Here is a 16893-nt window from a genome sequence, read left to right on the forward strand (position 1 = left end):
ACCCTTTAAGGAGGGGTCAAAGGTCAAACATGACAGCACTACCCATATTGGTTTTGATAGAGACAGTAAAGCACGGAGAGAGAGGGGAAGACATTCAGCAAAAGGTCGGGGTTGGACTCGAACCCGGGCATACTGCTCGCGGTCCTTAAGGCATGTGGTTGCCCGCTCATCCTGCTGAGCTAAACCAACGCCCCCTTATACAGTATTTTACAGACATTATATAGACAATACACGGCGCACTTTATAGTATCATAGAATTATAGTTTCTACGTTTCAAGGTTTTTTGTCAGTTTTAGACCAATAAGTCATTAAGTTGACCTTGAAGGCCTTGGTGGCTGTAAGCCAGATTTTAATGTTAACATGAGCCCGCTCTGCAACTCTAACACATTTTATCAGCATGCATTCAAAGTTTCTCAAGCTATCGTGCTCATAGACAGAATGAAGAGACACAAGCAAACGCTACCAAAAACACAACGTAATCATAATTATTAAAAAGAAACTAGAGTTTGAAATGATAATAAAGGGAGGTGCTGTGGTGTCAAGGCCTCAGATGCAACCCATGGTGGTTCAGAGGGGGTCAATATTGGCCAGATCAGGAGTTTTACTGTCGTTCGGTGGTCAGTAAATTATTCTTTTAAATAAATTAATGGGTATATGGTGTAACATTCCTCTTATCTAGACAAGATTAGCTGCTCTGGTTGCCCCCAAAGGCCGAGGAGGATGCTGATCTAGTGCATACCACAGTATGTCCCAGTGCTATGTGTGGCTGTCACCCCAGCCATCTGAACCAAACCAAGAAGAGTTAGGAATGCGTTCCAGGTGTAGTGTTTCCATGGTGTTCTGTGAGAAGAATAATCCAGTGGATTATATGTAGTGACGCTTTTGATTTCCAAATTCAAAGTATAGTTTTTTTGGCAACTGTTAGCGAGACAGGGAGCAAGTTCCTGAGTTTTCCTTGGATTATGTTAAGTTGTGGAATAATATCAAGCAAGTGGCGTGATAGAGATAGAGGGTTTCCACAGCTCACAACAGTGGATAATCTGTCAGTTACTGCCATCCAAAAGGAGTGTACGGGGGTGACAAAACCACGTGGCATGAAAATAATCATCTGTGCTCCTTGAAGTGCACCGTGAACAGGTGTCTGTGTTACTTAAACTCATTTAAAGTGCAGGTAGCTCAAAGTCAAGTCTCATCACATGTACTTCCCAATGTGTGACTTGGCCTCCAAATCACAAATGTCACTCGTCATCATCTGCTTAACCACCGTGGTCTTAGTGTCTTCAGACAGACCAGTTACCTGCATTAACCTGAGCTGGATTATTCCCACAATAACTTCTTGCAAATGTGGATCGTTAACATTTTCATTACCAACCTGCATTACATAATTATATTGATATTTGTAAAAATATGATTGTATGAATTCAGCTAACTTTTTCGATGGCCCTGACCCCCACAGCTCACCCATAGCACCACTGCTGTCCATGTAAAATTCCTCCAGCTGCAACATATATGATAGGCTCCTGTCAAAATCATGGCTATTTAAAGTCACCCGTGACATTTCAACAGTATTAAAATCGAGGCCATTCATTAAGCCTCCACTTATTCTTTCTGAGCCATTCCTTGGTGGATTTGCTGGTCAGCTTAAGATCATTATCCGGATCAAACGTCTACTTTGGAATCTGCAATTTTCAGACAAACTGACACATTATGTTCAGGCAGCCTCTGATATGTTGGAGAATTCATAGTTTAAATAGGCCTAATCTCATACACCTTGTACTACTATAAATAGATTTGAAGGTGTGGTAAATGTGAGTTCAATTCCACCATCAGGCCGGGGTCTTTCTGTGTGGAGTTTGCATGTTCTCCCCGTGTTTGCGTGGGTTCTCCCCGGGTACTCCGGCTTCCTCCCACAGTCCAAAGACATGCACTTTGTGGGGATAGGTTAATTGAAAATCTAAATTGCCCATAGATGTGAATGTGAGTGTGACTGGTTGTCTGTCTCTGTGTGTTAGCCCTGCGACAGACTGCCGACCTGTCCAGGGTGTACCCCGCCTCTCACCCTATGACAGCTGGGATAGGCTCCAGCGCCCCCCGCAACCCTGAAAAAAGGATAAGCGAATGGATGGATGGATGGAGGTGTGGTAAATGTCTTTTCATGTGATATACCTTTATGTTGCTGTTCATGATGAAAATGAATACAAAGTGGCAGTTTTATGTGCCATTTGAGAATATAACAAATAAAATTTGATTTATAATATAATTTTTTTTTTTTTTAAAGTCATCAGCTTCCTTGGGATGGGCTTAGTTTTCATGAAACCTGGAAACTACAAGGCAACAATCTGCGCCTCCTCTCCTTTTATGAGAAAATATAAACAAATGAATTCCTCCTTTCTCGGAACAAACCAGCTTGCATACTTACTAGCAGCGAGGTGCCACTGGCCAGCTTTATGCGCTAATAGGCCTCACCCACTGACCAAATTCCACAGCTGTGTGGCTAAAGGTCCAGCCATACACACACATTCATATCTACTCAGTTGGGAACACCTTCAAATAATAATTCAGGGGATTCAGTGAGTTTAAGCCAAATCTCGACCAGCTTCAAAGTGTTTCCACTACATGAGAAAGGTGCTGAAGTTCAGCTGGGATTTAGGACTTTTTCATGTTGGCTTTGTGGCATAAAGGTATATTATTTCACATGAGCATTGTAAGTATACTCTCTCTGCAGGATCTGCAGTCGAATTTCACATTATTTATAATTTAAACTGGGATTTTTAGGCTCCTCGAATAAGACTGTTTGATGTCATGATGAGTTCGAATTAAAAATAATTTTTGAAAGTATTTCGAGTTGACTGCCATGACACTTAACACATATATTCATGACTAGGGATGGGTATCGTTTAGGTTTTATCCGATGCCGGTGCCAAACCGGTACTTTTGAAACGGTGCCGGTGCTTAAACGGTGCTCAAACCGGTGCTCAAAGAATGGAGAACACAAAATTGGTCCAAAAACCTCTCATGTTTAGCTGTTTTTTTGTAAAAAAAATAAAATAAATAACAATGTTAGCCTTTTCTGCAGCTATAGGGCATATATGGTATCACTCTTGGCTTTCCACTTGTTCTTTGGTCATTTTAGCCTTTTTGGCCAGGGTGAAGGGAGTATCTGCCATCAAACAAGAAGACAGCCGCATGTAACTACGACGGTGTTTGCTAGTTCACCTTACATGCATTAATTTAATGTGGTTAGCCTACTCAACGTAAATTACACACGAACAACATGAAGCTACTCACGCAGGGCTCCGGGTCCGATAACAGGCACCACACCCGCAGTAGATGTGCGCGGTGTGAGGTCTCGCAGCAAGCTATCAAATACGGCGCATTTCTCGGCTTTAAAAAAACCCGCTATGCGTCACCAGGTGTTTCATCGGATTTGAGGTGTTACCTCCTTTGACAGTATCAGCTTAAAGCACTTGTTGCAGGCTGCTGAGTTTGCAGCCAGACTTTTGACCGCTTCGCCTTGGGCATTTTTAATCTGTAGCTCTGCTCTAAAAGAACGTACGTACCTCGACCCGCCTACTATCCTCGGAAACGTAAAATGATTGGCTAGAATTCAAAATGTATCACAGCTTAGGGGAAAAAAAGCACCGAAATAAAGCACCGAAATGTGCGCTGCTTTTCGGTCTGGTTACTACCGTTTATGTCAGAACCGGTGCCATGACACCGGTACCCATCCCTATTCATGACTCTCAGAGGATGAATCCGATAAAGTGACTTTCAGCTGCTCCCTTACTCACACTGGGTCACCACAGCAGGTAGCTTCACATGTTTGAACCAGCAGATTTTTTTTTTTTTTACACCAGATGGCCTTCCTGCCACAACTCCAGAGAGAGTTGTGTCTCCTACCAGGATTGAACCAGGGATTTTCCACGTGGTGGGTAAAAAAGGAAACGACGGGCAAACACCTTCTATGTATGATGATAATCCTTTTGCTTAGCAGTGCTGCTTTTAATGACATGATAGCCACGTTCCCCAGAGGATGAATCCTATGGACTATGAGGATCTTCTGACTTTTCTTCAGCACCTCATGGTGGTTTATGTTAGGTTATTAATAAAATGTCTTAACAGCAGAGGCAGTGAGAGCCCTGAGATGTCTCAGATATTCTTGTTCCCCAGAGGATGAATTATGTAGACACTGATCATACCTTTTGTTTTTAATGAAATGAAGACATGTTAATTTTTCTCCCAGATAAATTCTCCCTGTCACTCTAAATCAGCATCCACTGAAAAGGTCAGAGGTCATAAGTCAGGCTTGAAGCACAGCTGTCTCAGTTCTCAGTTGCCTGACCATGAAGACGGGTTGGTCCTGGGTAGTTTGATGAAATGGCTTGTTTTGATGGGAAATTCCCATTTCCTCGCATTCCTCTCAGTGGGTCAAAAATATGTTTTACACTAAAAAAAGAAGTTCAGATGTTGATGTGAGAGGCTCAGTGGAATTTTTTTTAGCTTCATTATCTGGTTTTCAGGCTATGTTCTACAATATTTGGGACTTATATGTGTAACCTGGGATGTCTAACAGCATTAGGTATGAAGGCTTTTTTTCCCTGTCATATTAGACCTGAACCTAAATTTTACTTTTATTATTCATTCTTTGCCAGTAAAACATCAGACTATAGTCAGAGTCAGCACATCATTTTTCTTTTGCTCTGCTTGCATCTAGTTTTGAGGTAAGTCAAAGAAAAACACCAGAAACAACATTTTGATAAAAGCATTCATTTACACTGATAACCTGCCTAATCTGAATGCGTAAAATCTGTTCCTCCTCTAATCCAGGAACTGAGCTTAATTAGAATCAAATATATGATCCATTTCAGCACGTCGGACATGATTTGCTAACTCTGTGCGGATAAAATGGTTTGAATTTAGGCTCAGCTGGGAAATACAATCAACACATTATCCCACATAATGTCCTGTCAGCTCCTCCCCACCAAGTGTTAAGAGTCTCTCTCGGTCCCGTGAACTCAGTCGTCCACCTATCGGAGGCTCTGAGTGGCTCGGATCTCCCCAGCCGCCGCGCGCACTGGCTGCTCCGCGCGTCATTCGTGCTTTTTGGCCGGCGTGTGGGAGGAGCTGGGTAGAAGCGGTGAAGGGAGGGGTTCGCGGGCGAGAGGCGGCGCGACTGTCAGTTGTATTCCGCGTCCTCGTCAAAAGTGGGCTGTTGTTGGTCTGAGTGCAGCCAGCACAGCCGGAGCGGCTGTTTCAGTGAGAGCGACGCGCTGCGAGGAGGCTTAGGTTTGCTCCTCTCCGCACTTTGACGTCCTCGCGCTGTGGGAGGAAGGCAGGGGAGCTGCGCAGCCACGCAGGCTCTACTCTGAAGTGTCCTCCAACATTTTCTCTCCAGCAGCAGAAAAAAAGAAAGGAAGAAAAAAAGGCGCTCCCCGAAGCTTTACGCGCGCTCCCATGTAGTCCCGCTGTTCGAGCAGCAGAGGAGGCGGACGGGAGACGGAGAGGACTTGTTGCGCGTCTCCGGGGGACGCATCAGTTCAGCTTTCATCTAAGTGTGTCTGCGCGCGCATGTGATGCTCTGATTGGAGCGGGCATGGACTGTGGAGATCAGCTCCGACTAACAACCTGAAGTCAGCGCGGATTTGTGCTCAGCGACTGAGTCTGCTCGCAATCAAGGAAACCGGGGTGCTTAGTTTCCTCCAGGCGGACAGAGCTGCTGCTGCTGTCGGTGCTGAAGACAGGACTCGTTTCATCTGTAAATGGCATCCAGGCACAGCAGAGGCAAACTTTATTCGGGTCAGATCCGACGAGTTGATTAATTTTCCCTCTCAAATTACTTTTAAATCAACTCCTCCGTATCCTCGTCGACATGTCTGAGCGTGATGGATGTGGAGATGGGCTGTGCAGCGACGAAGCGCCCGACTATATTCCACAGAGAGCGCCCCGCGGTCGGCGCAGCGGTGTCATCCTCCCCGGCGGCGGCGGCGGCCAGGACACTGATACCATCCTGCTGGAGTCGGTGAAGGCGGCACCTCGCCGGAGCAGCATCATTAAGGTAGTGTAACGCCAACCCAGCCTGCCACACTGTTTATTTATTCATTTATTACTTGTTGTTCTGGCTCAGTTTTCGCGTTAAGTCATGAGAACATGAGCCCGGACGCCAAACACTGGATCCGTTGCATCCACTTTGATTCATTCACGGTTGGGAAATGGCTCAACAAGTGACACGCCTCCTCAGGAGGAAGCCAGTGAAGCTGCAGGGACGAAAATTTTTTTGGAATAAAATGTCACAGCTTGCTTTTAAATGTTTTGACTTTCCAGTCCCTGTGACGCCAGGGTTCACGGACCACTGCACCTTCCCAGTGCCATCCAAGAATTTTCATGGCGCGGATGCATGCCAGCACCCACGCATGTCATAGCACACTTCCAGCTTATAATGCCTGTAGTGTATTTTATCTTTTAGGTAACATGTACATCGTGTAAAAGTCCACAGTTTGTGTCTTTATCATTTGAACAAACAAATGAGCTGAGCAAAATGTGCACAGTTCTGAGCCAGCTGCAGGGAGAGGGTCGTGCACAGCAAGGGTGAAAGAATGAGAGTTGTTTATGGATGAAATGCCCTGATCTTCTTCACTGCGCTTCCCTGCACTATGCGTACTTCCATCCTGGCTGACACTGTGAATAAATGTTATCTGGTTCACCCTCGTCTCTAATCTCAAACTCACCTCGGCTTACGCTGGAACGACCCCTCACCTGCTGGCCCCCTGACCTCTGACATGCTGCTCCAGCCTCACCTGTGCTCGGGTTGCAGGTCACTAAACATTTACAAGGAGCAGAGTGAGGAGGATCGTGTTTGAGGGATGTCTAACATATCTGCTCAGCGAGATCCTCTCCACCTCGGCTCACATGTCACTTGACTTGTAGCAGCAGTGTATGTTAATAAAACTCCAGGTACCGAGCTACTTAAGTACAATTTTAACCCTCCTGTCAGGAGGACATTACAAAGGTTAAGCTTCTTCTCCTGCCTGTATGAAAAATTCACAATGCAAGAAATGAATAAATAAGATCAAACGTCACTAAAATTTCGTAGTTTGTGTATCACTGGTGTAGCTCACCTGGGTGGGCAGGTGACTCATATACTTTTAGGCTATTGCTGTTGTGAGGTCTGGGTTCAAATCTGCCTTGGGGTCATTTACCTCTGTCTGTTCCTGTCTTACTCTCCAGTGTTGTGTCTCAAGAAAGCCCCCCCCCCAAATAAATCCTATAATTTCACTGTTTCTTGCAGCATGTGCTTGCAGCAGGTCCGTTACCCTTTTTCAGTGCTAGGGCTTCTCTAACTGTGGACTAAATGCGGAGGTATATATGCACATTACATCGACGCCCCTAAATCAACATCTTTATGTGCGTCTCAGACAGTGTAATATATTAGTTATTATTAGTTTATTTCTGTAACTGTGAGTGCTTTCAGTTTGTGAAGACAAAATTTTGCTCCCAGTTTTTATATTGTGATGTTTGTGCTGTAGTCCTTCCTTCACATTAGAGGCAAACACTGAGGTTTATGACCTTCTGAGTCCGCTTCCCATCTGATGCTATCAGGTCATTCCCATATTTCATGTCAGCAGTCAAGTCACATGGGATGGTGACGATTCTGGCCCTCATCAGGGGTGTACACAGGCAGAGCGAGTCAGCCCCATCTGGGTGACCAAGCTGAACACAGAGTCCTTTGACAGCTGCCGGCAGAGGAAGTAGATAAAAAGATGGATGAATGAGAAGCGTGATGTCGGTGACAGCCACTGTAATTAATGGAAATGTGTCAGGATGTCAATTGCTGCTAACGATCAAAACCAAATTGGATTGTGATCCACCGAAAACCCCAACTTTCCCTGATTCATAAAGTGACTGTGATGCACTGCTCATTGTTGACCTGTGTTTGGGAGGAAAAGACCTTTCACATCCTCTGATAATAAGAAAGGTTGTTAATATCAGAGCTATAGTCTTACCTTTTGGTGTAGTGAAACCATATAGAAATATGTGGCTATAACTATATGGACAATGACAGTTATTGTGCATTAATTGAATGTGGGGGTTGTTGTGTTACTTCTTTGGAAATCATCCCCACCAGCAACCAGATTCATTAAGAACTAAAGCGTCTTAAGAAATTTGAAATGACTGCTCTGATTTTTTTTTAAGTTAAAAGTGCGTCAAAGTTTAAAAGAAGATGAACAAAACAACCACAGAGACACTAAAGCTGACCTCAAAGCTCAAAACCACCACAGAGAGACTCAAACATACAAAGAGATGTAAAAACTGATAAAGTCTGATTTATGCATCATTTTCCAGTATGATTGCCGGGTGTAGGATTGGTCCTCTGGTCTCCAGAGTGTAGCAAGACTCCTAATTTATTTGATGGTTCACTCCTTTCTGTAGTCGCTGTTTTCTCTACCAATTTATCGTCAGTAATGGGTCCAGGATATTGTCAGAGTTATTGTTGTTAGGCTTGTTTTCTGTTGTCCAGCCATGGTCAAAGGATTGCCTTTTTAATTTATAAATACAAAGCAGGAGTGACATAGTGTTCAAAGTGAAGGAGTCACTTTACATTTTCCCTCCGTTTACACACACAAACTGGGATCTCTTGAGATGAAACCAACAGAGCTTTTTACTTGAAAGATGTTACCCTTTACCTTCAGTGAAAGTGAAGTGAAAGGACGCGGCTGCTTCCTTCACATCTCACATTACTATGACAACAAATGCTCACGTGCCTGCAACACCCACACAAGTTACATGTCTGTGGGCACACACACACCCCTGTTATTGCAGAACACCACATCAAAACACACACACACACACACACACACACACACACACACACACGACTAAGTCACTCCTTGTACGAATCTTTGCACTGATGCAGCAGTTGCACCTTTTAGCTCAGGACCTTTAATGTAGCTAACGGCAGAGATCATTATATCAGTTTGTTCTCCTCTAAGAAGCTTTAAAGGGCGTTAAATTCATCAAATGGCTCTTATATGAAATTATATGTATATATGTACATGGAAACATTAGTATCGTAACACTTTCATTAAATTTGTCACCTTTCTCCGTACCTTACATATTTAATATGTTTGAAAAATTTGCTGTGTCCACTAGAATATAAAGTAATGCCCATGGGTTCCAAACAATATTCGGCTGCACAGGAGGAGTTTGTGGCGTCACTCTAGATAGGTGTGAGAACACTGAGTACAGACAGGGAGTGAGGGGAGATGGTGACAGGTATGACCTGCAAAGCAAGCCACTGGACAAATGTTTGTTTTGGACCTGGGTTTTCTTGAGTTTTTGGTCAAATTTTTATCCAGTCAAAAAAATCGTGTTGTTCTAGTCTGTGTCGCAGTTCCTGGTAATCTGTCAGTACTGAACCTGTTCTCAAAGAACAGCAACCTTATTGGCAGACCTCGAGAACTCATGCACATTTGCAACAACATTTTTATTAAGCAACTACAACAAGTGTTGGGATCTCTGGTGATCAAATGTTTTGGAGTCATGACTGACAGGATTACACAAGTGTATGTCTGTTACCTCTGAACTGCTGTTGTTCATCTTTTCCCCTCATAATCTGTCTGGGAGAGTTTCACGCCCATCCAAACCCTGAAAACCTTCCAGCAGCCAGTCACCTCTTGACCCCTGTTGCCAGAAATAGCTTGTCCTCCTTTTCCAGTTTAATAAGCAAATAATTGTATTTGTAGGGCCTCAGAGAAAAGCCCTCTGTTGCTTTTTAAGGGTGGAGGGGCACAGAGAAGAGTGGAGTAAGAGCAATGTGAGTTGGTTTAAAATGCACAAACTTGTTTGTTAGTTCATTCGCTTTAATTTTTTTCTCGCTAATACAAATTAAGTAACAAAATTGGTTGAAGACCAGAGTATCTTTCAAAAAAAAAAAAAAAATCAGCAGAAAGACGCCTGAATACACAGCAAAACTTGAAAGTCTTAAACTGTTCCCACCTCATCATTCAGGCTCATTCATGAGTTGTAATTCAGGTTGTAGTTGCTGAGGCAGCTGCCAGACGCTGCTTCATCACTTATAAAGAGTGAGCAAAGGGGACGTTAATCTCAATCAAGTTAAACACATTAGGCTCAGGCTGTAATATCAATTTTCCCTAGCAAACCATCAGCAATTAGCTTACGACATTACTGTGTAACAGACCAGAAGGCAAAACATGCACTCTGTGGTAGACATGGCAGTCAGGCTGGGGAGTGGGGTGTAGGATTAGCAGTGAATGAAAACAAACACACGCAGACACACACATACACACACATACACAACACGCAGACACACAGGTTTTTAGGATCAGGCTCAAGGGAAGGCTTGGTTGGATGTCTCCCTGACAGGCCTGCGTGTTGGCTGAATGCTCACTGCTGGAGTGCTGAAGGACACCATCTCTCTCCATCTCTGTTGCTGTAGTGTTTTGAGCGTAGAGACTTGATGCCTCACAAGTTGACTAAAATTAAAATTGCAGCAGCGTTTCCAGGAGCCATCGAGTTTCCTGAACATCACAGATGTTTAAGAAGTGAGACAGGAATTAATGCATTATCTAATTATTTTCCACAAGCAACTTGATGGAGATATATTCATCTGACCGTGGCTCTGTCTGAAACAAATAATGTAACCACTATGCTATTCGAGCTCTGGAGGCCAGGATCACTGTATTGGAGACTCGGCTTCGTACCCTTGAAGAACCCGTAGCTATCTAGGCCTCTGTAGCCGGTGCATCCAAAGGTAGTGTAGGCTCCGGAAGGGCCCCGAGCAGCCAGGGGAACATGATGGCTGGGTGATGGTGAGGAGGAAGCATAGTCTTAAACAGAAGCCCCAGGTACACCACCAACCTGTTCATGTGTCTAACTGCTTTTCCCCACTCTGCGACACACCCGTCGGGGATCAAACTCTGGCAATTGGCGATTCTGTTCTGAGACATGCGAAGCTGGAGACTCCAGCAACCATAGTCAATTGTCTTCCAGGGGCCAGAGCAGGCGACACTGAGGGAAATTTAAAACTGCTGGCTAAGGGTAAACGTACATTCAGTAAAATTATAATTCACATCGGCAGTAATGACACCCAGTTACAGTGGGGCAAAAAAGTATTTAGTCAGCCACCGATTGTGCAAGTTCCCCCACTTAAAATGATGACAGAGGTCAGTAATTTGCACCAGAGGTACACTTCAACTGTGAGAGACAGAATGTGAAAAAAAAATCCATGAATTCACATGGTAGGATTTGTAAAGAATTTATTCGTAAATCAGGGTGGAAAATGAGTATTTGGTCACCTCAAACAAGGAAAATCCCTGGCTCTCACAGACCTGTAACGTCTTCTGTAAGAAGCTTTTCTGTCCCCCACTCGTTACCTGTATGAATGGCACCTGTTTGACCTCATCATCTGTATAAAAGACACCTGTCCACAGCCTCAACCAGTCAGACTCCAAACTCCGCCATGGCCAAGACCAAAGAGCTTTCGAAGGACACCAGGAAAAGAATTGTAGACCTGCACCAGACTGGGAAGAGTGAATCTACAATAGGCAAGCAGCTTGGTGTGAAAAAATCAACTGTGGGAGCAATCATCAGAAAATGGAAGACATACAAGACCACTGATAATCTCCCTCGATCTGGGGCTCCACGCAAGAGCTCATCCCGTGGGGTCAAAATGATCATGAGAACGGTGAGCAAAGATCCCAGAACCACACGGGGGGACCTGGTGAATGACCTGCAGAGAGCTGGGACCAAAGTAACAAAGGTCACCATCAGTAACACACTACAACGGCAGGGAATCAAATCCCGCAGTGCCAGACGTGTTCCGCTGCTGAAGCCAGTGCATGTCCAGGCCCGTCTGAAGTTTGCCAGAGAGCACATGGATGATACAGCAGAGGATTGGGAGAATGTCATGTGGTCAGATGAAACCAAAGTAGAACTTTTTGGTATAAACTCAACTCGTCGTGTTTGGAGGAAGAAGAATACTGAGTTGCATCCCAAGAACACCATACCTACTGTGAAGCATGGGGGTGGAAACATCATGCTATGGGGCTGTTTTTCTGCCAAGGGGACAGGACGACTGATCCGTGTTAAGGACAGAATGAATGGGGCCAAGTATCGTGAGATTTTGAGCCAAAACCTCCTTCCATCAGTGAGAACTTTGAAGATGAAACGAGGCTGGGTCTTCCAACATGACAATGATCCAAAACACACCGCCCGGGCAACAAAGGAGTGGCTCCGTAAGAAGCATTTGAAAGTCCTGGAGTGGCCTAGCCAGTCTCCAGACCTCAACCCCATAGAAAATCTGTGGCGGGAGTTGAAAGTCCGTGTTGCTTGGCGACAGCCCCAAAACATCACTGCTCTTGAGAAGATCTGCATGGAGGAATGGGCCAAAATACCAGCTACTGTGTGTGCAAACCTGGTAAAGACCTATAGTAAACGTTTGACCTCTGTTATTGCCAACAAAGGTTATGTTACAAAGTATTGAGTTGTATTTTTGTTATTGACCAAATACTTATTTTCCACCCTGATTTACGAATAAATTCTTTACAAATCCTACCATGTGAATTCATGGATATTTTTTTTCACATTCTGTCTCTCACAGTTGAAGTGTACCTCTGGTGCAAATTACTGACCTCTGTCATCATTTTAAGTGGGGGAACTTGCACAATCGGTGGCTGACTAAATACTTTTTTGCCCCACTGTATGTCAATGTTTGTAAAGACCCTTTTGCTGGCTTTCTGATTTTCTATATCTGAAGATATTCATCAAGAAGTGTTTATCATAGATTCCGACCGTGTAAGTAATACTTTATACTTTGTGACAAATATTTGGGGAACATCATGAAATGTAACATCCCCAGTGAGTGTCCTGTCCTGTGGATGGCCTGAGTTCAGCCATGGTGAATTGACTGAGATGTGAAGTAGCCAACATTGTTACTGGCCAGCATTGCAGGGACTAGACAGTCCTGCAGAGAGGAAAACTACCGTTTCTATCTGGCCCAAACTTGGATAAGAGAATACCCGCGATATTAGTTGAATTAGAATTCAACTTTATTGTCATTGCACATGCACAGGTACAGGGCAACGAAATGCAGTTTGCATCCATCCAGAAGTGCTTTTAGTGATATAGATATATTACAATATATATTAGCAATAATATAGATATGTAAGTATATTACAGAAATGGGTCTATTATGGTATGTTATAATGTACACTATATGAAGTATGCTATGAATATTCTATAACTATAAGTATGTACAGGCTGTAGTGAGTACAAGCTATGTACAGGCTATGAACAGGATATAAATATGAAATAAAAAACTATACAGAAATCTGAGATATACAGTTATACAGAAATGTGAACTATGCAAGTTATAAACAGTTGTAGGATTAAAAATTATCGTATGTACAGAATGATTATTTACACAGAACTATACAGTAGTGCAGTTAAGATAAGTGAGATATGTGGATAATTTCTACAGAGGTATATAAAGTGCTAGTGATTGTGAGTGTGTGTGTGTAGGTGGTTGTGGGTGTGTGTATGTCCAGTCCATGTGTTTAATGTGGGTCAGATGTCAGGAGGCAGAGTTCAGGAGTCTGACAGCTGTGGGGAAGAAGCTGTTCCGGTACCTGGTGGTCTTAGTCTCCTGTAGCGCCTCCCAGAGGGCAGGAGGGTGAAGAGTCCATGTGATGGGTGACTGGGGTCTTTGATGATTTTCCCAGCCCTTTTCAGACACCGCTTCCTGTAGATGAACCATATACAACAACAATTGCTACATAATAGCTGTCTGGAAAGGTCTGATGCTAAATGATTAGCAGTGAAACGAGCCTAAAATGGCTTGTGTCAGGTTAAAATGAGGGACTGCATAAAGCGTCAGTAGGATTCTTTTAAGCTGAATTATGCAAAGCTACTTGAGTAGCTGGAGTATCATAATAAAAACATAGAGCTGGAAATAATAATAGGTCTCCTTTTAAAAGCCCTTTAAAATCATAATGAGGTGAAAACAGTTTAGAAGTGCACAGGAATGTAGCTCTCATCCATTATCCCAGTCTGCCTCTTTCCCTCCTGCAATCCGCTCTCCTTGTTCTGCATCTTAACCTTGCCAGTCCCGGCAACTTTCTTCCATTTGCCACCACTTTGATTTTTGTTGTTTTCCAAGGCATCATTGTTCTGACTTCACTCTAATTTTCTGCCCCCCCCTGCTGTGCCGAGATGTGAACAATGATTTGCTTGCGCTGTACTCCTGGAAACCCATCAAGAGTAATAACAAAGCATCCCCTGTGGTTATGTGGATTTTGTGTGTGATCAGTTGCTAACCACTAAGGGCCCTCTGTCTTCCAGTATCATTCAGCCACTGGTGCCACATCTCTCCGCGTACAGACCTCATCACAGCTGCTGGTCAGGAGTTTGTGTGAGTGAGAGCGAAAGAGACAAAGCACATGTGGCTCTGTACACACACTTGTTATTGTTATCATTTCTCCACACTTGTGCGTCTTTTGGCCTTGGAGGGTTAAAAAATAGAGAGACGGCAAAAGTTATGTCTCTTCACCTCAGAGTACAATGTGAAATTTTGTAGTAATAAAAAAACAGCTAATACAGGAAGAATGTATTATGGTGCCTGCCTTTACAGCGCAGTGTCGTGTGAAAATAACAGATCCATTTCTTTAATATTTAAAAAAATCTGATCCATGTAATTGTAGGAAGTAGTAAAAAGCTGAATGCAAAGAGAATTAGCATAGGTACAAAAAGTAACTGTTAGAGCCTGACTGATTGATCAGTAGGCCAATACTATACATTTGCCGATATATTGGTATTTGAATGATCAATAGTGGTGGTTGTAGCTCAGGAGGCAGAGGAGGTCATCCACTCATCAAAAGGTTAATGGTTCAGTCTTCGGCTGCTCCAGTTTCCAGACAAGATACTAAAGCCCAAGTTGCTCTCCAATATGTTGATCAGGGTATAAATGCATGTGAAAGAAAGCTTGTATGTGCTTGTATGAATGGTTGAATTAGGCAAGTTCTATAACACACATTGAGTGCTCAAGTAGAGAAGAGAAGTACTATTAAGGAACTAGTCCATTTACCAATAAACAAAAATTAAAATGGTAAAGAAGAGATGGGAGAACGAGCAAGGGGAAGACATTCAAGGGTCCAAAGCCTGCATTAGACTTATATGGCTACCTGCTCAACACAGCTGGGGTTTCACTTGATGCAAAAACAGTTAGAAAAGAGCTCGGGAGCCACCTGCAATAGCCAGAAGAAGAAGGCTAATTTAGTCTTATGAAGGTGTGCCCATAAAAATGAACCATATAAGAGGGAACGGGATCTCAGAGGGTGTCGGGAAAAGGAAAGTGAGAGCACTTTGGTCTCAGCACATTATTGGAGAAAGCTATAAAGCAATCTCTGAAATCTATCTGAAAGCCCATCTATCTACTATGAGGCAAGAAATAGAGTATCTTCTGAACACAGTGAACCAAATAGATCGGGTAAAAGCCAAAGGTACCATAACATCACAACATCTGCTCATCTGCCTTCCTGATCTGATACACATACTTCACACATGAAAGGCAAATTTAATAGAGTTAACATTATTGGGAATGTCCACTTCCTGTGTCAACTTTACCTCTGGACAGTTTCAGCGTTCTGGAAATCTATTCTCCAAACAGATGAGCCAACAGTGGAACTGTTTTGTTACCACTAAAATAACCATATTTGGTGAAAAGGCAACACTGCATCCAACTAAAAGAAACTTTTTTCTAACACTAACATTATTGACCGATATTAACTATTAGAACATTGAGGACTTTGCATAATGAAAGGAACCAACGAATCAGCCTTATCGAGACATTCTTCAGTAGAATGTCATGTTGTTGGATATGGGTTTGAAGCCTGACTGAAAATGGGTCATTCATCAAGAAAATGGCCCAAAGCATTCCAGCAAAATAATCAAGGCGGAAAAAGACTAATTGACAGTCTGCATTAGCCATGTCACAGTATGTGATCAGAAGGCTGTGGCAAGGAGCAGTGTGCAAAAACCCCTGAACCGGGTAAAAGACATGCTTTTCTTTTCTTTATATAGAAGTTCTTTGGTTGAATAATTGTTGGTAATGTGGATGCAAGAAGCTTTTGACAACTGTTAGTTTAAATATATAATCTAAAGGCATCTCAATCAAATAAATGTTACTAGTGTCACAGGTAATAGAGAATGCATTTAGCTACTTTGCTAAGCTAGGCTAGTAGGCATTGAGCAGCACAAGGATTTTTTGTTATTAAATTGAGCGCCTACATTGATTTCTGTCAGTTGCAAACATGCATCAGAATGAGCTTTTTGTACAAGAAAGGAAAAAAGGTATTTTTAGCTATGCTATTGCGATGCTACTTGTAACTATGTAGTGTGTAGTTCTCTTTGTATTTCACAAGGTTACACAAAGTAAAGGTCCTACGTGTGTCACGGTAAAGTATTATGGTCACATGGCTTTGTAGGTTGGTGTATGTACATTTAATGGATCGTGTTTAACGTGAATAATCTGACTATAATCAGAAGTTTAACTTTTTAAAGGAAGCAATCATTTGACTGATACTTGAGGATGTATTTTATAAGGAGCTATAATCACGTTTGTTGGAAGTACGGGAAATACAACTCACAAGCGAGGAGTGCACATCAGTGATGTGCACATCAGAAGGCTTCCAGAAGCTGGCCAATCTGAGGAAAGTAGAATTTTACAAGAATTTTACAGAGACAGGAGCTAAAATATCAGAGGCGTAGAAGTGAGCAGCTGAATAAAGGGTCCGTATCAGTTAAATTCACATATTTACCTGATCTGATTTAAACAGATTTACCAGAGCCAAGGAAGATTTACACGTCACTGTGTCAGACCTA

General features: G+C 43.0%; 1 protein-coding gene across 1 annotated transcript in view; it reads left to right on the plus strand.

Annotated features, from left to right (window-relative positions):
- The first annotated feature begins 5174 nt into the window (after positions 1–5174).
- plcl1 (phospholipase C like 1) overlaps positions 5175–16893 on the plus strand; it is a 122968-nt gene continuing 111249 nt past the window's right edge. Inside the window, exon 1 of the mRNA XM_085136254.1 lies at positions 5175–6055. Within this exon, the coding sequence (XP_084992380.1) occupies positions 5870–6055 (186 nt within the window). The 5' untranslated portion in view covers positions 5175–5869. The remainder of the gene's footprint in view (positions 6056–16893) is intronic.

Source organism: Neolamprologus multifasciatus, chromosome 16, assembly GCF_963576455.1.
Source record: "Neolamprologus multifasciatus chromosome 16, fNeoMul1.2, whole genome shotgun sequence".
Lineage (NCBI taxonomy): Eukaryota > Metazoa > Chordata > Actinopteri > Cichliformes > Cichlidae > Neolamprologus > Neolamprologus multifasciatus.